At 45.7% G+C, this 26,167-nt stretch overlaps 1 protein-coding gene across 13 annotated transcripts in view; it reads left to right on the forward strand.

The window, feature by feature from the left end:
- FBRSL1 (fibrosin like 1) overlaps nucleotides 1-26,167 on the forward strand; it is a 610,981-nt gene that overhangs the window by 459,882 nt on the left and 124,932 nt on the right. For 11 of the 13 annotated variants that reach the window (XM_070950588.1, XM_070950595.1, XM_070950590.1 and 8 more), the window contains one exon: nucleotides 14,975-15,028. The exons of the other annotated variants lie outside the window; for them this stretch is intronic. In XM_070950588.1, coding sequence (XP_070806689.1) covers nucleotides 14,975-15,028 — 54 coding nt within the window. The remainder of the gene's footprint in view (nucleotides 1-14,974; nucleotides 15,029-26,167) is intronic. 13 annotated transcript variants of the gene reach the window in all.

Consider the following 26,167-nt stretch of genomic DNA (forward strand, 5'->3'; position numbering starts at 1 on the left):
ATGGAGTCCTTGGCAGAGGGTAATAACAGCTGCTTAATTTGCAAGAATAGCTACAGAAATAAACCGAGCTAAATAATAAACTGAGATAAACTGAAGCAAACAAGCAAAGCAACTAACAATGAAGCCGTTGTTTCTTAACACCTCTTTGCTTTCATCCAGAGGCTTTTCACTTCTCTTATCTATTGCTTTGGTTAGGTGCAGTTCCGTCGTTGGTAAACGTTCGACATTTGTGGCTTCTCTATTGGGCCATTTTATTTTATTTTAGCAAAAGCCAGCACTGTATTGGAGTTCTGGGTGGATAAAGAGGGTGGATTCATCCCGGTGCCAAGTTCAAAGAAGCTTCAGATCAGCCCGAAACTGAAACATAATATTTTGACTGAGATCTCTTAAGCTAAAGCAGCTGGGCCTTCCTTACTTTCTCCGTTTAGTTTTATTTGTCATTTCTTCCTTTTGGGTGAGGTTTTAATTCAGGAAACAGAAGGGGGGAAAAAACCCCAGTTAGTCTAAACCTAATTGTTTAAAAATGGTCTTTAGAGAATAGTCCAGTGTTGTCCTGTATTGTTGTTTGGCCCAGCAAAATATTGTCAGGAAACCTTCCAAAAAGATCTGCAGGTTGCATTTGTTAAAAGAGAAAAACGATTCTAGGCCCTGTTACAGGAAGGCTTGTCCGTCTCTTCTTCTGACTACCCAGTTCTGTTTGGTTCCTCTGACAGCAACGTTTTGATCCACTAGACCCGCCAAAAGGGCAACATTTTATGGCAGGAGGGTATTCCGCTTTGCCTTGTGTGCAAAATAAGATGGGAAAGAAAATGGTAAGGTTTTAAGAAAAACGTTTTCAAACTTGAAAGGCCTGAAAGAGCCCTCCCTGCCAAAATGAAAGAATTAAAGGAATAAGTAAGGGAGATGTTTTAAACCTATACTACATTATATGGAGCATCGTGATACTCAAATATATACCGTGTTTTCCCGAAAATAAGACCGGGTCTTATATTAATTTTTTCTCCAAAAGACGCATTAAGGCTTATTTTCTAGTTAGGTCTTATTTTTGGGGAAACACGATAGAGAGAGGGAGGGGGGAGAGAGAGACAGAGTACAAAGGATCACACTAATAAAGAATATTGTATTGTATTAAAGGGGAAAAGAGAGAGAATTTGCTTCTAGGATCGTTTAGAATTGCAGTGGGGCCTCCTCCTTTTCAAAACAGGTTGGTAGGGTTTATTCTCTATTCTTACGAGAAAGTTGATTTCAAGCTAAGGATCTTACTCAGCAGCACAATATCCCTGCCTGTTCCCATGTCTAAAGAGTTAAACCTCTGCTCACAATTTTTACTCCAGCGGTTTATGTTTATGCATTAAATCCGATTTTCTCTGCATGTGTAGACTCCAAAGGCAAAGGGGGTTAACTGCTTACAAATGTTAAAACTCTCCACTGCTCCCCACCAACTCCTCCTGGTGTCCCTGATCCATTTTTTTTTCTAAGCAACCAGCATAAAATCCAGGGCTTCTTTTTATTAACTTCCTGTGAAGGAACAGGCATTTTAAACTTTTACTGCTATGAATTTCCCATTCAGGTAAATAATAAAACGATCCATTCAGGTTTTAGACTATAGATACTTTGTACGCGCTAAAGGGCCTTGGGAAGTTGGGGGGAAAGGAATATTTATCCTCCGTTCACCTTCTTCTAAATCCGGATTTTGTCAATGCTCCCTGATGTTTTTTGTCAAAAAAATCAGTGTCTTTTTTTTTTATTACGGTCATAAATCAGGAAAGATAGACATTGTGCATTTGCTCATTTTCAAGGAAACAGCAGGAGAGGGAAGCTATTTTGCAATTCTCTGGGCTCCGAAGAGGAGTTTTGATTTAATGGTAAGCAATTTTGCATTTATTTTTTTAAAAATACTTTTTGGCCCTGGCTGAATAGGAGATGGAGAAAGAACAGGAAATCAAAGGGCTCTCGTTTGCAACAAAAGCACCTCGGTGGAATGTGAGATTGATTTTATATTAAAATGCGATGAAGGAGAGGTTGCCAGAAGATGCTTGATTGGTATCTTAGCCCCGCTAAGAAATAAGTTATTCTCAGCTTTTTTCCCCATTCTTGAAGGGAATGAAGTTTTGGACAGGGCCACAAGTGTCTTGGCCAAAGGTCAGCAACCCTCAGCTCTGGAGCCGCATGTGGCTCTTTCATCCCTCTGCTGTGGCTCCCTGTTGCTGGTTGGCTCCACAATTGATAGGGCCTTCGGTTAGGACAGGAAGAGGAAAAAGGATGTCGCACTAGGAGGAGACTCTATGGTGGGGGAACCGGACTTCCAGTCAGCTCCAGAATTGAACGGGGGCTTCCAGTTAGGACCTTTGTGGCTCTTTGAGTGTTTAAGGTTGCCGACCTCTGGTCTTGGCCATGAGGCCACCTCAAGCATTGTTCTTCTCTTGCCACACATCTCATCTACCTTGGAGGGGGGGGATCTTCTCCTCTCTAAGACCACATTTGGAATACTGCAACCAAGTTCTGGTCACCAGAAGATGAGACTCCAGAAAGAGTGCAGAGAAGAGCAACAAGAATGATTAGGAGGGCTGGAGGTTACAACATACAAAGAACGGTTGCAGGAATTGGGGTATGTCTAGTCTAATCTCGTTAATCTAATTAATCTAGACTAATCTAGTCTCGTTCCCTAGAGTCGTGAATGACTAGCACATATGTGCGAGGAGAACCTTTACCTTTACCTTTAGTCTAATGAAAAGAAGGACCAGGGAGCAGTGGTGAAATCCAATTTTTTTTTACTACGGGTTCTGTGGGCGTGGCTTGGTGGGCGTGGCAGGGGAAGGATACTGCAAAATCCCCATTCCCTCTCCACTCCTGGGGGAAGGATATTGCAAAATCCCCATTCCCTCCTCACTCTGGGGCCAGCCAGAGGCGGTATTTGCCAGTTCTCCGAACTGCTCTAAATTTCCGCTATCGGTTCTCCAGAACCTGTCAGAACTTGCTGGATTTCACCCCTGCCAGGGAGCGACATGATATCAGTCTTCCAATATTTCAGAGGCCCCTACAAAGACAAGAGGATCAAACTATTTTCCAAAGCATCAAAAGGCTTTTCCAACAACGGTTGGAAAATAACCAAGGAGAGAAGCAACTTAGAACTAAGGAGAAATTTCCTAATAGGGAGAGCAATTAACCAATGGAATCAGTGGTGGGTTCCTCCCGGTTCGGTCCGGATCGGCCGAGCCGGTAGCGGTGATGATATGATGTCACCGAACCAGTTCTCCCCCCCCCCCGCCCGCCCACCCCCCCACGTTATTCTTACCTTTGATTTGGTCCCACCCCCAATCTATTGCTGCCTCCTGAGTCCCAGCTGATGACTAGAGGGAAAAAACTGTTTAAACTCTTGCCGCGGGGCTTCAAAGGGCCGCCCTACAGCTGATCAGTGTTAAAAGCAAACAAATGAGTCGGGTCGTAAGTGCGAGGACTGGTCGTAAGTGTGAGGACCTTCCAGAAATGACTCTGACCAGCTAGCCACTCCCACCTAGTCACATGACCTCCAAGCCACACCCACAAAATAAGCCACGCCCACATAACCGGTAGTAAAAAAAAATTAGAACCCACCCCTGAATGGAATAGCTTGCCTTCAGAAGTTCCATCACTGGAGGCTTTCAAAAAGAGACTAGCAAACCATTTGTCTGAAATGATATAGGATCTCCTGCTGAAGCAGAGGGTTGGACTAGAAGACCTCCAATGTCCCTCCCAGCTCTGTTATTCTGTGTATTCTGTTCCTTGTTATTACCCCTTTGAGGTAAGGGTGGAGGTGTCCTTGCCATCCCTGTGTTGGCTGTCACAGATACGGTCTTTGTTTTTGCCGGCGCTAGTTGGGTGCGATGAGTCTCTGTAAGCCCTCAAAATAGTTGGCCATCAGCTTCTTTGCATCATGGACATTGTTGTTGTCTTCTCCTCTTCCTTCTCCTTCATTAACCACGGGCTGTTTCTCGCCATCCTTTGCAGGAGATCACCCTGCGTTTTTTGTGTTCTGCCCTCACATGCCGGGCAGGTGGAATTATAAATACCACAGAAAGGGTGCGGTTCCTTTTTTCCCAAGCCAGAAGTGAAGTGCGATGCGTGTGTGGCCAAGGCCCAACTTTGCACATGGGTTTGATAGCATGGGAACCTTGTAAGGGCACCGATGGTGCTTTCGATGAGCCATCAAATCAGTCTTGTGCTCATATTCTGGGAGTTTAGAGACTTTTCTACGGTGGAGTCCTTGGTGCTCTCTGAGCTTGGTGGTTTTCCGGCAGACGTTTCATGACCCAACTAGGTAACATCATCAGTGCTAGGAGGGAGTGGGGTTTTGCTCTCTTTTTATATATTAGTGGCTTGCCCTGTCAGTGTTGGTGGGAGTGTTTTTGGTGGCTACTTGATTGGGCTGTTGTTTATTACCGATTTGGTAGTTCCTCAGTTGGGGGTATTGTATTGGGGTATAAACAGAGAAAATGCCATTCCTCTCTAGCACTGATGATGTTACCTAGTTGGGTCATGGAACATCTGCATGGAAACCATCAAGCACAGAGAGCACCAAGGGCCCCACAATTGTCCTCCTCCTCCTCCATTCAACAGACCCCATTCCCTTCTATCACTGATAGTGTTACCTAGTTGGGTCACGAAACATCTGCATGGAAACCACCAGGCCCAGAGAGCACGAAGGACCCCACAATTCTCCCCATCTTCCATTCAATGGATCGCCACTCCCTTCTATCACTGATGATGCTACCTAGTTGGGTCGTGAAATGTCTGCTCGAAAACCCCCCAAGCTCGGAGAGCACCAAGAACGTCACAGTTCAACCCTGAGGTAGAAATATTTCTATTCTACGGATGGACACATGATCATTTCTAAGCTCTTATGACTGTAAATATGTGCTCTGACCTAGGCTTCCTGAGAAAGCATAAATCACAATTTTAGTCCCCAAAAGCCTCTGAGACGGCTGTGAATTACGGTCATTCACAGCCTGTAATGATTCACAGTCTGTGAAGATGCCGACAGATGTTTGCTCGAGTTGACACAGTCTTTCAGGATAAGGCTGATAAGCACCACCTTTATCTCCCTTGAAACGCTGCCAGAGACCTAATGGCCAATTAGGTTTTGCAAGGCCAAACGGAGCAACAGAGTCAAACAGGACTTCTCAGAGCTTGAACCAATTATATGAATTAATTGCTTCCTGCAAAGGCTCAACGTTCGTTTGCTCCTCTTTTATGTCGTACGGGAGAGGCCAATCAACTCCAAGCCTTACTCCTGAGTCGCCCTTTTTTTCCTTAATTATTGTTCTTACCTTCTGGCAGCTCTGCGCATGCGCACACTGGGAACAGGCTCCCGCTGTTCTTCTGCCTCGCTGATGTCAGATTTCGGAGGCAGCACATAACTCCCAGATGGCCCTGGCCCCCTCTCTGCCTCCAATGCAGAGCCCTCGTCCGAGTCTTCCCCAGACTACAGGACTGGCCCACGTTCCTCCCCAACCTCCTCACTGTTCGACTTTGCTGCCCGCTCCAGCGCACCACAACAATATGAACGATTGAATAAAAGATACAATCTATTGACTCCACTCAGCCCCGAACCAGCTGCCTCTCCCCCCAGAAGGCCACCTCCTGCCAATAAGACCCACGTGAATGGCCAAGAGAATCATTCAGAAGCCAGAGATAAGCCACAGATGCTGGTTACCAAAAGCCTTGTGAACTCACTCTCTCTTTTCACGCTCAGGGGTTTACAAGAGTCCTACTCAACCACCATATTGCTTGCTTGCCTGGAGAGACAGAGGGAAAAAAAAAAAACCCCACTTAACTATTTCAATCTTTATATGCCCATCTTATTGTTGATTGAAAACGAAAAGTCACTTGTTTCTTTCTTTCTTTCTTTCCTTCTGGACTTCCTTTTTAACGCTTTGGTGAAAACCTGTCAGTCAGGTATCAGTCGGATGGATCTGCCCAAAGCAGCTTCCCAAGCCTGAACAGTTTGCAGAAATTTTAATGAGAAACACAGGCGTTAGAAAAAACAGAAAGAAAGAGAGAAAGAGAGAGAGAGAGAGAGAGAGAGAGAGAGAGAAGGGAGGATTCTTGGAGAGAAAAAAATATCTGGGCTTTACAGGAAGTAACTGCGTTTTGAAATTTGACTTTTTGAAACCTGAAGGTAGTTCTATCGTGGAGACCGGGAAGAATGCGGAATTGTAAGAACAGCTCCCTTGAGTTGTGTGTTTGGGTGTCTGTGTGTGTGTTTGCCAAAGGTTTGATTGGTGCCTTGGCGGGATTATGGTCTGCTTTTATTTCCTTAAAATTCTCCCAAGATGGCCAAGCGACCAACCTCTTCATTCTGGGTGAGAGGCATAACGCCAGAGCCATAAAACCTTAAAAGCTTATTCTACCTACCATCTCGGCTTTCCTTGTCCTTGTTTCATTTTACCAACTCCAGCTAGAACCAATAAAATAAAATTTAAAAAAAAAACATTGGCAAGAAAACTCCGGCCAGTTTTTATTATCCCTTGTAGATCCAGTGCTTCTTCAAATAAATTCTCCTTCTCTCTCTCTCCCTCCCTCCCTCCCTCCCTTCCTCCTCCTCCTCCTCCTCCTCCTCCTCCTCCTCCTTCTATCTATCTATCTATCTATCTATCTATCTATCTATCTATCTATCTATTTGCATTTAAACTTCCAAGTTTACCTTCAGGTTTCTGTGGTTTCTACAGTGTGGTAAATTGATTTAAATCAACTCCCTAAAGCATTTCATTCATTCATTCATTCATTCATTCATTCATTCATCCCCTTCTTTACTTTTACAAACAATGCAAGGCACAGAACATATCTGACCCACCTTCCTCTTCCTATTTTCCCCACCACAACAACAACCCTGTAAGGTGCATTGGGCTGAGAGAGAGAGCAAACTGGCCCAAAGTCACCCAGCTGGCTTTCATGTCTAGGGCGAGACTAGAATTCCCAGTCGCCTGGCGATCAGCCTAATGTCGCCCAGCAGGCTTTCATGTCTACAGCGAGACTAGAATTTCCTGTTGCCTGGTGATCGGCCTAATGTCACCCAGCAGGTTTTCATGTCTAGGGAGGGACTAGAATTCCCAGTCGCCTGGCGATCAACCTAAATGTCACCGAGCCGACTTTTCAAGTCCTAGGATGGAACTAGAACTCCCAGTCTCCTGGCATCCAAAGTCACCAAGCCAGCTTTCGCGACTGAACACCAGACTAGGACTCACCATCTCCCACTTTCTAGCCTGGTGCCTTAGCCACTAAGACCAAACTGGCATTCTTACTCCACTTCTAATCTGTGGAGACTCAAGGGGAAGAAATACATTGCATAGAGACCACGTGATGTTTGTCCGATGTGCCTACACACACACACACACACACACACACCGCCCCATGTGCTGGACTACATTCCCCATCTCCCCCAGACTATCCTGGAAAAGAAGAATTATTCAAAGTTTTCAATATTTGCCTCTAAGAAGGAAGCGTTGCAAGATGGAAATCTTGTCCCGTGTTTATATCTGTTAGGTGGTGACTAGGTGGCTCAGTGGCTAAGACGCTGAGCTTGTCAGTCAGAAAGGTCGGCAGTTCAGCGGTTCGAATCCCTAGTACAGGGTCTCCTGCGCGAGCCAGGGGGTTGGGCTAGATGACCTCTAAGGTCCCCTTCCGACTCTGTTACTGTTACAATAGGCCGCTGTTGTGTTTGGCTTCTCAAAGAGAAATCATAAAACAGAAATAAATTCTAGGCTACTACGATACAGAAGTTATGATCTGACACCCCTGCTTCAAAGGTATAAACCAGCCAATCACCGGAAGGAAGAGCTGTAAAATAACATCAGCAAATAGAAGAAGAAGGAGGGGGGAGGAAAGGGGGACTTTCATCCCGCTGCTGATCTTTTTCTAGAAGGATCAATAAACTTTGTTGACAGAAATAACAGAACCGAGAGCTGGAAAGGTCTTGTCTGTTTTTTTCTTTTCCTTTTTAATGGGAATTTATTTTTTGTTCTGTTTTTTTTTTAAAAAAAAAAGACGGCATCGGGTGGCGATACAGAAGTGGCAGACTGACCCCTGCTGGGGCTGGTGACACGCTTAGCTTCCTTCCCATTCCTCTTCTGCTTTTAGCGATGTGAAAAATCTGGCTTTGGCCGACACACGTTTTGCTCTCCCAGCCACAATTTTTGAAAGCCAAAAGAAGAAAAAGGAATCGGATCATTTGTATGCCATCTTGTGGCTTCTAAAGAACATGGCGTTACCATCATCATCATCATCATTGTTATTATCATCATGGTTTGTGGCGCGGCCAGATGTTCGGACTGAATTTGGCATTTCGGTCCACCTATTTAACAGTAACAGGGACTTTGGAGGTCATCTAATCCAACCCCCTGTTCACGCAGGCGGCCTATAACTAGGGATTCGAACTGCCGACCTTTCTGATCGACAAGCTCAGCGTCTTAGCCACTGAGCCCAAAGACCCCGAGATAGGCAGATGTGGTTGTTTGTTGGTGTTAGAGGTATCAAATGCAGGATGTCAGCTGTTTCAAGCCAAGCTGCCTTTTGCAATTGACTGATAGTGAACTTGTCAATGCCGATAGTGTGGCTTTCTTGTGCCATTGTCATTCTGCTTCTTCTTTTTGCGGGTCCTTTATTATGACATACATAACCATGTGAAATCGCCGCTGCCAGTTCTTTAGCTGTGCTGGCCCTCATTCGCATCACATTCTTGCCAAGAACTAGCGCGTTCCATAATTTATTGGTGCTGCATATACGTGGGGTCCAAGTAATGTGGCCTTTTGCAATTGACAGATGGATGTTTTTTGTCATTGCGCAGATTTGCTAAGTGCTGTCCAAGACTTTTTGGTATGGCACGCAGTGTGCCGATAACACCGGGACCACACCAACTTGGCTTATGCCAAAAATCTTTCACCTTTAATTTTCAGTTCTGGATACTTCGGGATCTTCTCCAATTCTCTGTCTCCAGGGATTCTACTGTCTTCTTCTTCTTCTTCTTCTTCTTCTTCTTCTTCTTCTTCTTCTTCTTCTTCTTCTTCTTCTTCTTCTTCTTCTTCTTCTTCTTCTTCTTCTTCTTCTTCTTCTTCTTCTTCTTCTTCTTCTTCTCCTCCTCCTCCTCCTTCTCCTCCTCCTCCTCCTCCTCTCCTTCTCCTTCCTCCTCCTCTTCTTCTTCCTCTTCTTCTTCTTCCTCTTCTTCATCTCTCTCTCCTCCTTCTCCTGCCTCTTCCTCTTCTTCTCCTCCTCCTCCTTCTTCTCTCCTCCTTCTCCTTTTCCTCTTCTTCCTCCTCCTCCTGGCCTGGGTAGCCTTGAAAATTGCATTCATTCATTTCCTACAGGGAAACCCTCCTCCTCCTTTTTCTCTTCCTCCTCCTCTTTCCTCCTTCTCCTCCTTCTTCTCTCCTCCCCCTCCTCCTCCTTTTCCTCTTCCTCCTTCTCCTTCCTCTCTCCTCGTCATCCTCCTTTTCCTCCTCCTCCTCCTCCTCCTCCTCTTCCTCCTCCTCCTGGCCTGGGTAGCCTTGAAAATTGCATTCATTCATTCCCTGCAGGTTCCAAAAATCCTCCTCCTCCTTTTTCTCTTCCTCCTCCTCCTCTTTCCTCCTCCTCCTCCTCCTCCTCCACCTCCTGGCCTGGGTAGCTTTGAAAATTGTATTCATTTAATGCAAGTGCCGAAAACCCTCCGTGATTTACAGCACGCAGCAAAACAATTAAGAGTATAGCTCTTCTCCTGTTGTGACTCTGCCCCCTGTCTATGCAGTGTTAATCATTATAATTTCTCTTTCCCCCTTCATTATGTTATGAGTTGATGTTAACCAGGAGTGAGATGCACAAGAAAGCTGGAAGGCTAGCAGGCTGGGCAAAGAGTGATGGAAATGGTTTTGTAAAACAAACTGGAAAACAATGAGCATTCAAGGGGCAAAAATGGTCTATACATTATGAAAGAGCCTTGGTAGTACAGTGGACTAAAGCACTGTTATTAACATTCAGCTGTCTGCAATTACTGCAGGTTCGAATCTTACCAGACTCAAGGTTGACTCAGCCTTCCATCCTTTCTAAGGGAGGTAAATTGAGGACCCAGTTTGTGGGGGCAATAAGCTGACTTTGTATAAATATCCAAAAGGATGAAGGCTATTGCTTAGCGCATTGTAAGCCGCCCTGAGTCTCCAGAGAAGGGCGGCATATAAATCAAATTAAAAAAAAAAGGTGCTTCCATAGGTTCCATAGGTAGCGTCCCTCCTTATCCCCCTGGCTAAAGTGAATTTCAGCCTGTAGGCATCAAAAAAAGTTTGTATGCAGGTAGTTCTCAACTTACAATAGTTCATTTAGTGACCATTCAAAGTTACAACAGAACTGAAAAAAGGAACTTATGACCATTTCTCACAACCATTGCAGCATCCCCATGCCGTCACATCATCCAAATACAGATGCTTGGCCCTCATATTTATGACGGTTGCAGTGTCCCGGGGTCGTGCGATCCCTTTTTGTGACCAACTGCAAGTGATCCACTTAACGACTGCTGCCAGAAAGGCCTTCAAATGGGGCAAGATTCGCTTAGCAAATGTTTCGCTTAGCAACATAAATGTCGGGCTCCGTTGTGGTCGTAAGTCGAGGACTACCTGGTTATGTCCTAATGCAATTTACGACTTCAAGCCATCCAGTTGATTTCCCGAAACAGGCTGTGAGAATCCGTCCCGTTTCCCCTCTTCCCGCGTCCTTCCTCCCTTTTTAGTAAAGCAACATTTGTGTCGCCCTTTTAAGACACAACTCCAGGCTCCGTCCCTTCAACGAAGGACACAAAAAAATGGAAATCCAACAGCTTTATTAGGCGATGTACAGCTTTAAGCCGCTTCTCCCTTTGCCAAACACTGCAGAAAAAAAAATAATCTGTAGAAAGTCACAATATGCTCAGCCAGGGGATTTTCCGAGAAGTCAATCCTTGGCTGCCTTCCCATGGTTTTCAAAATTAATTGCCTCCTCAGTTCAGGTAGGTTTAAAACCCATCCTGGAATCTAAGACCCGTTGAGCAAAAAGGGAGGTTATTTGTTAAAATCTGCCTTTCCCCCTCCCTCTCTGTCTCCCTGTCTCTCTATTTCTCTCTTCTCTTTCTTTCTCTCTCTCTTTCTCTCTCCTTTCTCTCTTTCTCTTTTTCTCTCTCTCTTTTTCTCTTTCTGTCTTTTTCTCTCTCCTTTCTCTCTTTCTCTCTCTCTCTCTCTCTCTCTCTTCTCTTGCACTCTCTCTTTCTCCTTTCTCTTTCTCCTTTCTCTCTTTTTCTCTTTTTCTCTCTTTCTCTTTTCTCGCTCTTTCTCTCTTCTCTTTCTCTCTCTTTGTCGCGCTCTCTCACTCCTTCTCTCTCTATCTCTTTCTCTTTTTTTCTCTCTCTCCTTTTTCTCTCTCTCTCCTTTCTCTGTCTCTCCCTTCTTCTTTCTCTCTCTCTCTCTCTCTCTCTGTCACCTTTCTCTCTCTCTCCCTCCCTCCCTCTCTTTCTCTCTCCCCCTCCACCCACCCCGTGTCTCTTTTGTGGCGAAGTTGAAATCTACAGTCTGTTGTGAATGTAATGGGAACCCTGCCTGCAGAAAATGCCATTATTCATCTCATCCCCAGCTCATTTATTTTATCTGCAATAGCAGTGATAAAGTAAGCGGCTTGGCATGGCTGATAAGCAGTGGAAACATCTTAGAGCTATTGGTTAAAAAAAAAAAAAGTTAAAGCAGATCTAAGTACGGGAGAGATAGCGGAGAGGGGGGGTGCCGACAGGGTTTGCTGGCCAGCCCCCGCTGAGCTGCGAGTTAATAAAGATTTTAATGGAGAGGCCTCATTAGGATTAAGCAGACAATCTCTTATCTCAGATTTACACAACAGGGATGGAGGGCTGGGGCATTTTTTGTTTCTAAACCTCTTTGCTGTGTTTGCTAAATAGCCCGTGGAAAGGGGGAAATTCTGTTGGAACTGGGCAGTCCTCTGCCAAAAATCAGAGAGATTGACAAAGACCGTTTGCAAAGCTCACCCCCCTTGAGTGAATTCCTGTAATTTTGTTTGTCTTTGACTTAAAGCAACATGGGTTTGCAGGAGGGAAGGGAAAGGGTCCCCTGGAAGTCGCTGAATTACCCTCGGCCTTGCTGGCTGGGAATTTTTTTTTTTTTTTAATTTGATTTATATGCCGCCCTTCTCCGAAGACTCAGGGCGGCTTACAGTGCGTTAAGCAATAGCCTTCATCCTTTTGTATATTTATACAAAGTCAGCTTATTGCCCCCACAATCTGGGTCCTCAATTTACCTACCTTAGAAAGGAAGGAAGGCTGAGTCAACCTTGAGCCTGGCGAGATTCGAACTGGTGTAATTGCAGACAGCTGGATGTTAATTACGGTGCTTTAGTCTGCAGAGCTAAACCAGGCTCTTTTTTGTGGCAGTTGCAGTTGTATCTAGAGCAGCAGTCACCAACTTGTGATCCGTGGACCACTGGTGGTCCGTGAGAAAATTTGGGTGGTCCGCAGAAAAAAAATATTTGCATTATTATTATTGCACTAAATCAGGGGTCCTCAAACTACGGCCCCAGGGACAGATACCTGCAATGAACGTTTGTGTTGCTGCAGAGAGTTTCTCCCTTCGGGGTCTTTTTGTGTGGGTCGGAGGGGGGCAGAAATTCCGACTTGGGGTCTGCTTCGGCCTCCTGGTGTGGGGCTTTGGGCGAAGGCTGCAGGGAAGTGCCTCTGGTGGCAAAGAACTGGAGGGCCTCGTTCCAGTGGGACTGCCTCATGGCATGGAACTGGCTGACCATCTCAGCCCGCTGAACCTCCAGGTGCCAGTACCTGGCCTTGCACTTCCGCAGGTCTTCCCTCTGCTTGGAAAGCCTATGCTCCTAGTCCTCAGTGAGGTGCTTCTGCTAAGCCTCTGTCTGTTATGGATGCTCCAGTGATGGAGGTTTTCAAGAAGAGACTGGACAGCCATTGGTCCAGGATGGCACAGGGTCTGTTTACTTGAGCAGGGCATTATATTAGAAGACCTCCAATGTCCCTTCCAGGTCTGTTATTCTGCATTCTGATGTTCCTTGACCAGATAGGAATATGTTGGGTCCATCCCTAGCGCCCTGCTTTGAATGAATTCTGATGGTTGCCTCTTGTACAGAAGAGGGCAAAGTCATTGGATCAAAGTGGTTTGCAGGTGGACACGATGTTTCTCACCCAGCAGGTTCCAGGGTTAGTCCTCCACAGCTCCAAGGTGGCTCAGTGGCTAAGACGCCGAGCTTGTTGATCAGAAAGGTCGGCAGTTCGACGGTTCGAATCCCTAGTACATGTCTCCTGCGTGAGCAGGGGGTTGGGCTAGATGACCTCCAAGGTCCCTTCCAGCTCTGTTACTGTTATAACCCTGGAGAACAACTGCCAATGTCTACCCAAGTCCCATAGGCAACACAATGATGGAGAAGTACTGGCAGTCAGACTCAGGAAGAGCTTTCTGCTTTAATAAGTCATCTGAGTCATCTTTTTGCCCTGTGTCTAAATTGGAAGGCCAACCAGCTCTTCCGTGAAACACACACACAAATAGCAATAGCAATAGCCCTTAGACTTATATACCACTTCGCAGTGCTTTGCAGCCCTCTCTAAGCGGTTTAGAGAGTCAGCCTTTTGCCCCCAACAATCTGGGTCCTCATTTGACCGACCTCGGAAGGATGGAAGGCTGAGTCAACTGTGAGCCGGTCAGGATCGAACTCCTGGCAGTCAGCAGAGTTAGCCTGCAATACTGCATTCTACCACTGTGCACCATGAATGGATGGATGGATGCATGGATGAATAGACACATGGAAGAAAGGAAGGAAGGAAGGAAGGAAGGAAGGAAGGAAGGAAGGAAGGAAGGAAGGAAGGAAGGAAGGAATAGCAATAGCAGATTTATATACCACTTCACAGTGTTTTACAGCCCTCTCTAAGCGGTTTACAAAGTCAGCATCTTGCCCCCAACAATCTGGGTCCTCATTTTACCGACCTCAGAAGGACAGAAGGCTGAGTCAACCTTGAGCCTGGAGAGATTCGATCTGCCAAATTGTAGGCAGGCGGCAGTCAGCAGAAGTAGCCTGCAGTACTGCATTCTAACCACTGCGCCATCGCAGCTCCAAACCCACCTACCTAGAGGGCAATTGGATGGCTCGGCCGCCTGTCCTGTGGAGGCTGGGCGTGGGTGGAGCCTGAAGCAGGAGGATCTCCCCTGGAGCTTTTGAGAGCCAACTGGTGCATACTGGAAATAAGAAATACCCTTATACCTCTGAAGGTCTTCCTTCCACAGAGACAAAAAAGAAGAAATTGGACAACTACCTGAAATGGTGTAGGGTCTCCTTACTTGAGCAGAGGGTTAGACTAGAAGACCTCCAAGGTCCCTTCCAATTCTGTTATTCTGTTATCGATTAAATATTAACACGAATTACATTAAAAAGCCCACCTGTCGGTCAACCATTGCCTCTTTCATCTAATCACAGGAGGTGGCCAAGGTTGATTTACACCTGTGAACCAGGTGCTGCAGGTAGTCCTTGACTTAAAACCACAACTGGGATCAGAGCTTCTGTCGTTAAGAGAGTCATACCCAACTTCCCGACCCTTTCTTGGGCCACAGTTGTTGAAGCCAACGGTGGTTGTTAAGCAAATCATGCTGCCATTAAAGGAATCCAGTTTCCCCTTGTCTGAAGCAGGCAGAGAAGATGGCAAGTGGCCATCCCTTGATCCCAGGACCCTACAGCTCTCATAAATACAATTTGCAATCCAATGACTCTTAGGAGTCATAACTGCGAGGACTGGCTGTAAGTCACTTCTTTCGGTGCCATCCTAACTTTGAACGGTCATTACAGGAAGGTTCGTAAATCAAGCACGACCTGCATTTTAGCCAATTTAGCAAGGGATTGAAAAGAAGTTTGATATCTATATCTATATATATTTTCCCCCCCAATGATGCTAAAAGTGATTGTGAATGGACCTTTTTGTTTTGTCTGTCTGTAGAATTCAGCGGACCTGGAGTTACCTCATATCAGGAGCGGCTTGGTAGCCAACAAGGTATGGGATTATGGGTTACGTTACTCTCCAATGTGGCAGCCAGGAATCTCGTTTTGAGTTTCGGGTTCAGAGTTTCTTTCCCGAATTAAATTTGCTCTACTACTGTTGCCTTTTTGTTTTGCCTCTTCTTCCTCTGGTGCTTCTACAGGTAGTCCTCGATTTATGACCAAAATCCCTGTTGCTAAGCAAGACGTCCGTCAAGTGAGTCTTACCCTCCCATTTTGCGACCGTCACGGTTCCTAAGCGAATCGTTGCAGAGGTTACAAGAGTAACCGGTTGTTAAACGAATCTGGCTTCCCCGTTGACTTGGTTGGTCAGAAGGTTGCCAAAGGGGAATCACGTGACCCCGGGACACTGCAACCGTCATAAATACGAGTCAGTTGCAAATCGTCTAAATTTTGGTCATGTGACCATGGGGTTGTAAGTGTGAAAAATGGTCATAATATGGTCATTTTTTTTCACTGCCATTGTAATTTTCAAACAGTCGCTAAATGAGCTGTCGTACGTCGAGGATTACCTGTATTGTATATCTGGCTTAGGATGCTCCCAATTTGCAAATTGATGGCATAGCTTGCATTTCCCTTCTTCTCAAGCACCCCATAGCCAGCATTCCAGCATTCCAGTTTTGAAAAAAAGATACGTGTCTCATAAAACTCCAGTGAGATGTGCAGCCATTAACTTGTGTTGCCTTCATTGGAGGGTTAGGCAGTGGAGAGCCTGCATTAAGGTTGAATTGTGTTTGACAGGTATCGTATTTTTCGGAGTATAAGATGCTCCGGAGTATAAGGCGCACCTTAGTTTTGGGGGAGGAAAATAAGGGGAAAAAAACCCTGCCTCTGCCTACCAGCATCCATTGGTATTTATCTGGCTAGCGTCCTGTCAGTGTGTGAGACTGTTTGAAAACTGAAACAGTATTTGCTGTGTGAGCAACAAGGAAGGAGACAGCAAGGAGCCTGGGCGTGGCTTAGGTCAATTGTTCTAAAGCTGCATGCTGTGCTAATCTCTGAAACTGAAACTCCTCTCCTCTGCTTGTGTTTTGCTTGCTGCCGCAAACTCCAACAGTCCTTGCAGCAAATAGCGAACACCCAGGTCAGCTTCAGCACATGATTGCAACCTGATTCAGCACGAGCAGCTGATTGGCGGGTGAATTGGCCTCCCGGAATACCCCTAATCAGCTGTTCCAGGCTGCAGGGATTGCCATAGACCATCGCCTTCTCCGTGCCTCACGCTTTTGTCTACATTCAGTGTATAAGATGCACCCAAATTTTCACCCTTTTTGAGGGGGGGGAAGTGTATCTTATACTCCGAAAAATATGGTATTTGTGGACTAAATGTGTTTGCGTGTTTGTCTAGGGAGATTCTCAATCATCCAGGTCACAGTTGTCCCAACGGTGCTTTTTCACAAGCCAGCTGGGCTTTCTTTGGTTTTTCTTTGAAGATGTTTCGCTTCTCATCCAAGAAGCTTCTTCAGTTCTGTTCGAATGGATTCAGTCAGAACCGAAGAAGCTTCTTGGATGAGAAGTGAAACATCTTCGAGGAAAAAACAGACAAAGTTCCTTTTCAAAAAGCACCTTTGAGACAGGTTTGTGTGTATGTATAAATTCATGAACCATACTAAACTGGTGAATGAATTGACCCAGTTTTCTGGACACCACCTTAAACTAACTCATCATTCCTCAACCTTACCAACTTGAAGGTGGTCTGGGTTTCGAGACTCAGAATTTGAAAGAAAAGTAGTTGAAATCTAGATTATTTTAAGCTTGCTAAAGTTGAGAAGCATGGGGCTACTCTACCCAAATGCCTGGAATTTTGTGCCCAATACGCTAAACCACCATTAAAAATGAACCAAGGTTAACTCTTAATCAAGCTTTGGTTAGTCGGGTGAAAACATCTGCCGGTTCTTAACTTGTAAAGGCATTTTGCTACTTAGTTTATTGGCCAAGGTTTGGCCAAGTTTTAGCCTTTGGATAATTGGAACGGTTGAATCATGTGGTCCAATTTTGGGTTGAGTTTTGCTGAACATTACAAGGTTGAGCTGATTGGAATTCTTCCCTAAAGGATTAAAATTGAAAACTGGCTTATTAAACAAAGGTCCTTATTTTATTTTATTTTATTTTTTGTAAGGAAGGTGAGGCAGTGTTGTTTTTCGTTTTGTGGTTTGTTTGTTTTTTTGCAAATTCTGTCCCTTTAGGTTGTGCAAATGACAATCCTGCCAACTGCCTTTTCATCCCTTACCCTTCTGCTCTCATTGAGGAGGAAATATTATTAGCTATTTGTTTCCTTTTGGTTGGGCTGTCTGCTTTAGCTTCTAGTGGCAAAATGTATCCAAAAAAAAGAGAAAGATTTTCGTTTTGTTTTTGTTTCAGAAAATGGAACATGTTAAACTAAAAGAGGATTTAAAAAGCAAATGAAACTGTTACAAATGATTTTGCGCGTTTTCTGGGATTTAAGGAGTTTAAGTAAAAGTTTTCCCAAAGGCACAGATTGTATCTAAATATACTCATTCAAATAAATAGGGGCAAAATTACTCTCCTTCCTTCCTTCCTTCCTTCCTTCCTTCCTTCCTTCCTTCCTTCCTCCCTCCCTCCCTCCCTCCCTCCCTCCCTCCCTCCCTCCCGTCTCTTCTTTCCTTCCTCCCTTCTCTTTCTTCTCCACCTTTCTCTCTTCCTTCCTTCCTCTCTTCCTTCCTTCCTTCCTTCCTCCCTTCCTCCTCTTCCTTCCCTTCTTTCCTTTCTTCATTCCTTCCTTCTTTCCTTCCTCCCTTCCTTATGGATGTGTTTCTGTGTTCAAGAGCATTTTCTCTACTGAAAATAGAGAGAGGGGCCCAGTGTCTGGAACCCGAAATTCGATGCTCTTGAGAAACAGTTCTCTTCTCTTCCCCCCCCCCATTCCCCCATTCCCCTTTTCTCCTGTTTTTCTCTTAATCTGATCAAGAAACCTTCATTGATTATCAACTGGGCCTGCATGCTCACTGGCTGAGGCAAGCGAGCAGAATGTTTCCTGCAGTCAGTAATGGGGAGAGGGTTAGAAATTTAAGTATATAGTTTGTTTATGCACCAGAGAGAAATTCCTTGTGTGTCAAATCACACTTGGCTAGTAAAGAATATTCTGCCTGCCCTGCCCTGCCCTGCCCTATCGTACCCTATCTTACCCTACCTTGCCCTACTCTACTCTACTCTATTCCATTCTCCTTCCTTCTTTCCTCATTCCATTCCATTCCATTCCATTCCATTCCATTCTACTCTACTCTATTCTGTTCCATTCCATTCCATTCCATTCCACTCCACTCCACTCCACTCCACTCCACTCCACTCCACTCCACTCCACTCCACTCCACTCCACTCTACTCTACTCTACTCTACTCTACTCTACTCTACTCTATTCTATTCTATTCTATTCTATTCTATTCTATTCTCCTTCCTTCTTTCCTCATTCCATTCCATTCCATTCCATTCCATTCCATTCCATTCCATTCCATTCCACTCTACTCTACTCTACTCTACTCTACTCTACTCTACTCTACTCTACTCTACTCTATTCTATTCTATTCTATTCTATTCTATTCTATTCTATTCTATTCTATTCTATTCTCCTTCCTTCTTTCCTCATTCCATTCCATTCCATTCCATTCTTAATTCCATCCTATCCTATCCTATCCTATCCTATCCTATCCTATCCTATCCTATCCTATCCTAGTCTATGTTCTGTCCTATCCTATCCTATCCTATCCTATCCTATCCTATCCTATCCTATCCTATCCTATCCTACGTAGAAAGGGGAAGCTAGTGAGGTTTGCATGCAACGCAACTGTCCTGTGCTGAAGAATGCATCAGAGCCCAAGGTGCATCTTCCATGGGAGAAACCAGCTTTCCTTATTGGGCGGCCATTGCAAGAAAAATTATACTCTGCAGCAGCTGGGACGGGTGGGATATAAGCTGAGGAGATCTTTTGTTCGGCTTTTCCAACCCTAACAGAGGAGGGGGCCACTGCCCCAGTTGACAGGTGCTCTACTTCTTCCCTCCTTCCAGTCACACGTTCCAGGTCAACAACAGGGCAAAAACCTGACACTGTTAACGGATGACTTTAACGAGGCTGGGATAATTATTTCCTTTTATCTTCCTGTTGTAGGTAAATGATAAAGGGAACCCTGGACAGGATGGCTCCTATGGCCCCGTTTATTAATGTAACCCTTCCCATTCCTTGAATTTCTTGACAATAATTGTGAGGTTGTACAGGCTTGGGACGAAGAGCTGGAAGTGTCATAATTAGCACACTCACAAACATTACACACACACTAGGGTGGGAGGCATAGACCAGTGATAGCTAAACTTTTTGCCGTCGCATGCCAAAAGCAGGGGGGGCCGTGGGTGTGCCCACACCCATAATTCAATGCCGCACCCCTGTGCAAGCGCATGCGACACCCCCTGCCACACTCCCCCTGCTTTTGGCACGAGATGGCAAAAACGTTACCGGTGGGCCCAGTAGGCTCATTTTTTGCCCTCCCCAGGCTCCAGAGGTTTTCTTGGAGCTGGGGAGCCTTGGAGCCTGGGGAGGGCAAAAACAGCCTCTCCCCCCTTTCCGGAAGCCGAAAACGGCCCATTTCCCAACTTCCGGTGGGCCCGGAAGGCCCGAAAATCAGCTGGCCGACTCGCACATGTGCGCTGGAGCTGAGCTAAAGCAACATTCGCATGCCCACAGATATGGTTCCACCTGCCGCAGGTTCGCCGTCACAGTCATAGACTGTCCTTTGGGAAAATTCAAAACAGATAGTCCTTGACTTCCCACCATCCATTTAGCAGCCGTTCAAAGTTACAGTAGCCCTGGAAAAAAAGTGACTAGTGGCCGATCCTCACACTTACGACCGTCACAGCTTTCCTCATGGTCACATGACCAAAATTCAGGCACTTGGCAGCCAGCATGCCTTTATGACAATTGCCGTGTGCTGGAATCGCTATTCCGGCAACCAAAATCAACGGGAGACGCCAGATTCGCTTAGCGATTGAGTGATTCGTTTAGCAACCTCCATGACTCGCTTAACAAACATGGCAAAACAGAGTCAGTGGGGTCGTTTGCTTAAGACCCATCTTGCTTAACAACTGGTCCCCGTTGTGGTCGCAAGTCAAGGATTATCTGTATGCCCATCACGCTTGCCCATCCTTCTGGAATCTGTTTCCGTGGGGTTTACAAGATGGGGGAGATGATCCACTTTAAGGCCAGTGCAATTTAACAACCGCGGGCTCAATCGTGGTCGTAAATCAAGGACTAGCTGTAAGAGATAGGCATGGACTAACAGAAGGAATGCTTTCTGAAGGAGAGAGCGTGAGAAAGAAAGAGAAGGGGGAAAGAGTGAAAGAAAAAGAGAAAGAGAATCAGAGAGGGAAAGCAGGGAAGGGAAGGGAAGGGAAGGGAAGGAAGGAAGGAAGGAAGGAAGGAAGGAAGGAAGGAAGGAAGGAAGGAAGGAAGGAAGGCCTGGATCCTATTTTCTCTCTCTCCATCCAATCCTATTTTTATCTATCATCTGTCTGTCTGTCCGTCCATCCATCCATCCATCTATCTATCTCTATTTATATCTGTCCATCCATCCATCCATTTCTATCATTACTGGAGATTGTTAAGAAGATATTGGACAGACATTTGTCCAGAATGCTATAGGTCAGTGATGGCTAACCGTTTTGCCATCATGTGCCAGGAGTGGGGGGAGCTCGGAGGGGGGGTTTGCACGTGTGTGTGCCCACACCAATAATTCTATGCACCCAGTCCCCGCGCATGTGTGCGCGACCCCCCCCCGCTCCCCCCACTCCTGGCACATGATGGCCCAGTAGGCCCGTTTTTCTCTCTCCCCAGGCTCCAGAGTCTTTCTAACATCCTCAAGGAATGTTGTGACCTAGGCTCACTTAGTCATTACAAGACACAATTAGACTCAAACAAACTTATTTTATTATAACAGCTGAGAATTACTTCATTCCCAGCTTAGTCCAAATTAATTCCAAAACAAGTCCTTCAGAAAAAGTCCTTCGGGCTTATCGCAAGCCTTTATCTTCTTTGGCACCTTGCTAAAGACCTTGCTTGGCAAAGCCCCACAAAGTTCAGAAGCGAGAGACACCGACTGGAAACAGATTTAGCAACGTTGCTTTCCTACAAAGAGCCTACCAGCCTTTGTTTCTCTTTTAAGCCTTCTGGGAGGGGCCAATCATCTCCTGGCCTTACTCCCGAATCGTCTCTTTTGTTTTAACTGTTCTTGGCAGCTCTGCGCATGCGCGCACTAGGAACAGGCTCCTCCTGTTCCTCTGCCTCTCTGCTGTCCGACTCTGGAGGCTCTGGAGTCTGCGCATCACTCCCAGATAGTCCTGGCCCCATCTCTGCCTCCAATGCAGAGCCCTTGTCCAAGCCTTCCCCAGACTCCAGGACTGGCCCATGGTCCTCCCCAGCCTCCTCACTGTCCGACTCCGCTGCCAGCTCCTCAGGCTGCTGGTGGACCACAATAGGGAACTTCTCTCTAGCAAAATGTGTGCTTTGCTGTATCTATAGTACGTGGTGCCTGGTTGTGTGTGGCTTTTTAGTTGTTGATTTGGGTGTTGATGGCCAGCTGCTGAAGTTGTTGGCTGTTGTTTCCTTGTGCTGCCATACCCTTGGCTCTTAAGTACTGGATAAGCTGTTAATAAATCAGCACTCCTGTTGACTGACAAAGGGGTCCTTTTCCCAGGATTCAACCATTCCCCTGGCTATTTTTGTCCCTGTTCGGCCAACAATCTTAGTAGCTGCAAAATTGAATGTACGCTCTTGTTCGTTAACAATGCGAGGCAGATGTTGCTGTTTGAAGTTATTAAAAATATCCTCGCGGGATGTAAGCCATGACAAGTCAAGCTGCCTGTTGCAATTGACTCATGGGGATTTTGTCAATGCCGATGGTGTTCAAATGGTGCTCCAGATGTTTTGGAATTGCACCCAAGGTGACTATTACTATCAGTGCTAAAAACAATTCTGACACCGCAGTTATTCTGCTTCTATTTGCAGCACTTTGTATTTTGTTATCTTCTCGAGTTCTTTCTCTTCTCTTCTGCTGTCTCCCAAGTATCGCCCTGTCCCCTACCCAGATTTTTTTCTATTTCTTATCAACAACTGTTAATAATTCTAGTGTGTTGTGTAGCAGATCACTTGTCTCTTTGAGTTCTAAAGTCCCAGAGCACTCTAGTTTCTTTATTTTCTGTTATTTATCCATTTTATGGTCCCACCAGTTCTTGCTTGAAGGCAAGCGGTATTTCTTGCAGTTATTCCAACGCACCATGGGTTCTATTTTGTCACGCTGTCATTTGTTGTTATTATTATTATTAGGTCAGACTCTCGGTGCTGACGGCTCTAATCATTCAAAATCCTCTTGTGTATTTGTGCCAGATTCCTACTCAGCATCTATTGATTCAGATGGGCCAGTCTTTTGATTTGGCTTGCATTCAGCAATAATTTTGTTTTGCAAACTTATTTCACGCAACCCCATAGCTTCTCCTCCTTGTTCGGGTTTGAAGTTTTAGAGAAATCAGAATGTCACAAATTGCCTTTTCATCCTCCAAGAAATTATGATGTAATCAGTGGTCGGTTGCTCCCGGTTCGGCCCAGTTCGGCCGAGCCGGTAGCGGTGACGCTATTACGTCACCGAACTGGTTCTCTTTCTTCAGGAGCTGCCCCCCCCCGCCCGCCCCCGCGTTATTCCGACCTTATATTTCTTCTTTTTTCGCCCAGCTGAGAGGTGCGGCATAGCGGATTGCGGATTGCGATCGAAGCGCGCGCACAAAGAGAACCGGTTGTAAAGCCGGTTAGAACCCACTCCTGGATGTAACGATAGTTTCAGTTAGATATTTTACCTGTCTTCTTCTCAGGGTTTTTTGCTTTTTTTTAAAGGTGCCATTTGTGTGTCGAAATATGACATGGTCAAAACAGAAAGACAGGTTTACAAGGACTTAATGTACCGGAGAGTTAAGATTTTGCAGCTTTATAGAAGTGAAGTTGTAACAGTGGGTATTGTTGGTAAGGTGGGCTGTATTTTACCCGAACGTTTTTTGTTAAGAGGGGAAAAAGAAAACTTAGGTAGAAGTCCCAAAGGACAGAAATTCTCACATTTACCCAGAATTGGGTATATCAAGAAAATCGTAGAGGTTTTCTCTTTCAATCAACATTTAACCTACCCAGCTAAGTATTAGTAACTGCATTTGCGTAACGTGTGTTATTATTAACTTTGGTTTGTTTGTTTTTTCCTTTTTGGGCTTAAACCAAGTAATGGGTTAAGTTGAGTTCATGCGTCTTGTGCTGACCCAGTAAATTGGCCTTTCAAAGAAACAGGTTAAACTAGCATGGTGTATTGATACAATTAGAATAGGATATATTTTCACCCACTTTGGATGGGCAGAGCTGAAGAAAGCAGTGGGAGGAGCTGTGTCCGAAAGTGGGTGGGGCCTCCTTTCTTCTTCTTTTTTTCCTTTCCTTTCCTTTCTTTCCTTTCCCCTCTGTCCTTCCTCCCTCCTTTCCTCTCATCTTCCCTTTCTTTCCTTCCTTTTCCCTCTCTCCCTCCCCCCTCCCTCTCATCTTCCTTTCCTTTTCATTCCTTTCCCCTTTCTCCTTCCTCCCTCCTTTCCTCTCATCTTCCTTTTCTTTCCTTCCTTTTCCCTCCCTCCTATCTTCCTTTCCTTTTCTTTCCTTTCTTTCCTTTCCCCTCTCTCCTTCCTCCCTCCTTTGCTCTCATCTTCCTTTTCTTTCCTTCCTTTTCCCTCCCTATCTTCCTTTCCTTTTCTTTCCTTTCTTTCCTTTCCCCTCTCTCCTTCCTCCCTCCTTTGCTCTCATCTTCCTTTTCTTTCCTTCCTTTTCCCTCCCTCCTATCTTTCTTTCCTTTCCCCTCTCTCCTTCCTCCCTCCTTTCCTCTCATCTTCCTTTTCTATCCTTCCTTTTGCCTCCCTCCCTCCCATCTTCCTTTTCTTTCCTTCCTTTTGCCTCTCTCCTTCCTATCTTTCTTTCCTTTCCCCTTTCTCCTCCCTCCCTCCTTTTCTCTCATCTTCCTTTTCTTTCCTTCCTTTTGCCTCCCTCCCTCCCTCCCATCTTCCTTTTCTTTCCCCTTTCCCCTTCTTTCCTCCTTTCCTCTCATCTTCCTTTTCTTTCCTTCCTTCCCCTCCTTCCTTCCTCCCTCCCTCCCTCTCATCTTTCTTCTCTCCTCCCCACCCCTCCCCTCTCCCTCTCTCCCTTCCTCCTCCTCTCCCCCTTTCCCAAATTGTGGGGAAGGAACGAGACCCTCTTTCCAAAAGGGCATTTTATCGTTCCAACTGCTGGTTGCATTTGGTTAGCCCCACCCAACAACTGTAGACTATCCAAAAAGTGTCGCACCCACCTCTAGCCAGTTCAGCCAAAGTTTGTGTTGGGTAAGAATTCTGGGAATACAACAGGCCCCCGAGGAAAGCCGAGCAGTTCTGATATCCAGATTTTTTTTTTCCTACCTGACCCAAAAAGAGAGACTTTTTCCTCTTCGCCTACAACCTGATTCTCCTTCATCCGGAAATCATTTTGGGGTTGTTAGGTGTCAACTCACAAAGCATCCCTGGCCTGCTCTCGAGTTGCCATAGGCCGGGGGTGGGGGGAACCGACGAAACGGCAGCCAAAGACAGATGCACATTCCAGACTTATCTCTCTGAAGGCTGTCTCCGAGGGTTACCCACAGCGGTCGGAGGGGAGTGGTCTCTACAACCCGCAAAATTGCTCCGTTGGCGAATGTCATTGATGACACGCCCTTGGGTGAGGGGGTAAACAGGGTCATGATTGGGGCGTAATTTCTTTTGAAGCTTGGCTCTAGGCTCATGATTTAATTAGGGCATCTATCGGAACCCTAACTTTGGGGTTGAGCACAATGGCCTGTATGTTGATGAGAGTCCCCAGTTTAGTAGACCATCTCAGCCTGATACCCCTCTGGCTGATTGACTCAGCCCATTTCAGACCCAGCCTTAGTTAGAAATGGATCTAATTGACAGGAGGAGGGGGGGAGAATAACTTACGGAGAAACCTTCCGGGATCAACACCGTCAAATCTTCTTAGACCGCCGTTCCAAATGCAGAGGCAACAAACACACAGCTTTTCCCTTTGAGATACGCAAAGGTTTTTGCGTGTTTTATTTGGCAGCTGTTCAACACCTCTGACGAGCCACCTGCCTTGTTAGCGAATTCCTGTTGGAAAGGACCAGGCGGGGAGGTTGTTTTCGGCTTGGAAAGGGAGCTGTTCCATTGGAGGAAAAGATGGCCATGCAGGGGTCTCCAACCTTGGCAACTTCAAGCCTGGTGGACTTTAACTCCCAGAATTCCCCAGCCAGCTTTGCTTTGCTCTTTCGAGGGGAGAGAGAAAAGAGGGGTGGCATATAGGCATTCTCACACCGAAGCACCGACGCTGGCCTACTTTTTTTGCAAACGTTTCCGCTCGTTGTTTTTTTTTTTTTCAGGACCTTTTTGCTCTTTCAAGAGTTTGGCAGTCCACGTTGTAGGACTGGGGGCAGGTAGCCCTCGACTTACAACCTGTTTGTTTAGTGACGGTTCAAAATTACAAGAGCACTGAAAAAGTGACTTGTGATCAAAGATGCTTTTTTTTTTCCCAAGAGGCAACTGGAATTTCCTCTCATCCGAGAAGCTTCTTCAGCTCTGATGTACGGCCAGTTTTCATACTTAACAACTACTGCAGCGTCCCAAGAGTCATGTGATCAGGGTTTTTTTTTTTTTTTGCAACTGGGTTCATATTTATGATGGTTGCAGCATCCTGGGGTCATGCGATCACTACTGGCAACCTTCCTAGCTGGTTTCCAGCAAGCAAAGCCAACGAGGGGAAGTTGGCATGTAGTTAACAACCATGGCCCCCAAAAAAAGAGGCATCAAATTGCGTGCAGCTCATTAACAGCTGTCTCGCTGAACAACAGAAGTTCCGGTGCCAATTATGGTCATAATTTGAGAACCCACCTAACAATAAAATGTCCACAGCTTGGTGTAAGAAAGTTGTTTCCTCAAAGATCTGGAGAAGAATAATGTCTTATTCTCTTACCATGTTTTGTTTAGCGTAGGATCTGTTCCAAAGTGGGTGTGACAGGGCGAAAGAAGGCTCAGGACCAGTAGTGGGTTTCAAAAATTT

Source organism: Pituophis catenifer, unplaced genomic scaffold (assembly GCF_029215685.1).
Source record: "Pituophis catenifer annectens isolate HBS135680 unplaced genomic scaffold, rPitCat1.0.hap2 SCAF_10, whole genome shotgun sequence".
Taxonomy (NCBI): domain Eukaryota; kingdom Metazoa; phylum Chordata; class Lepidosauria; order Squamata; family Colubridae; genus Pituophis; species Pituophis catenifer.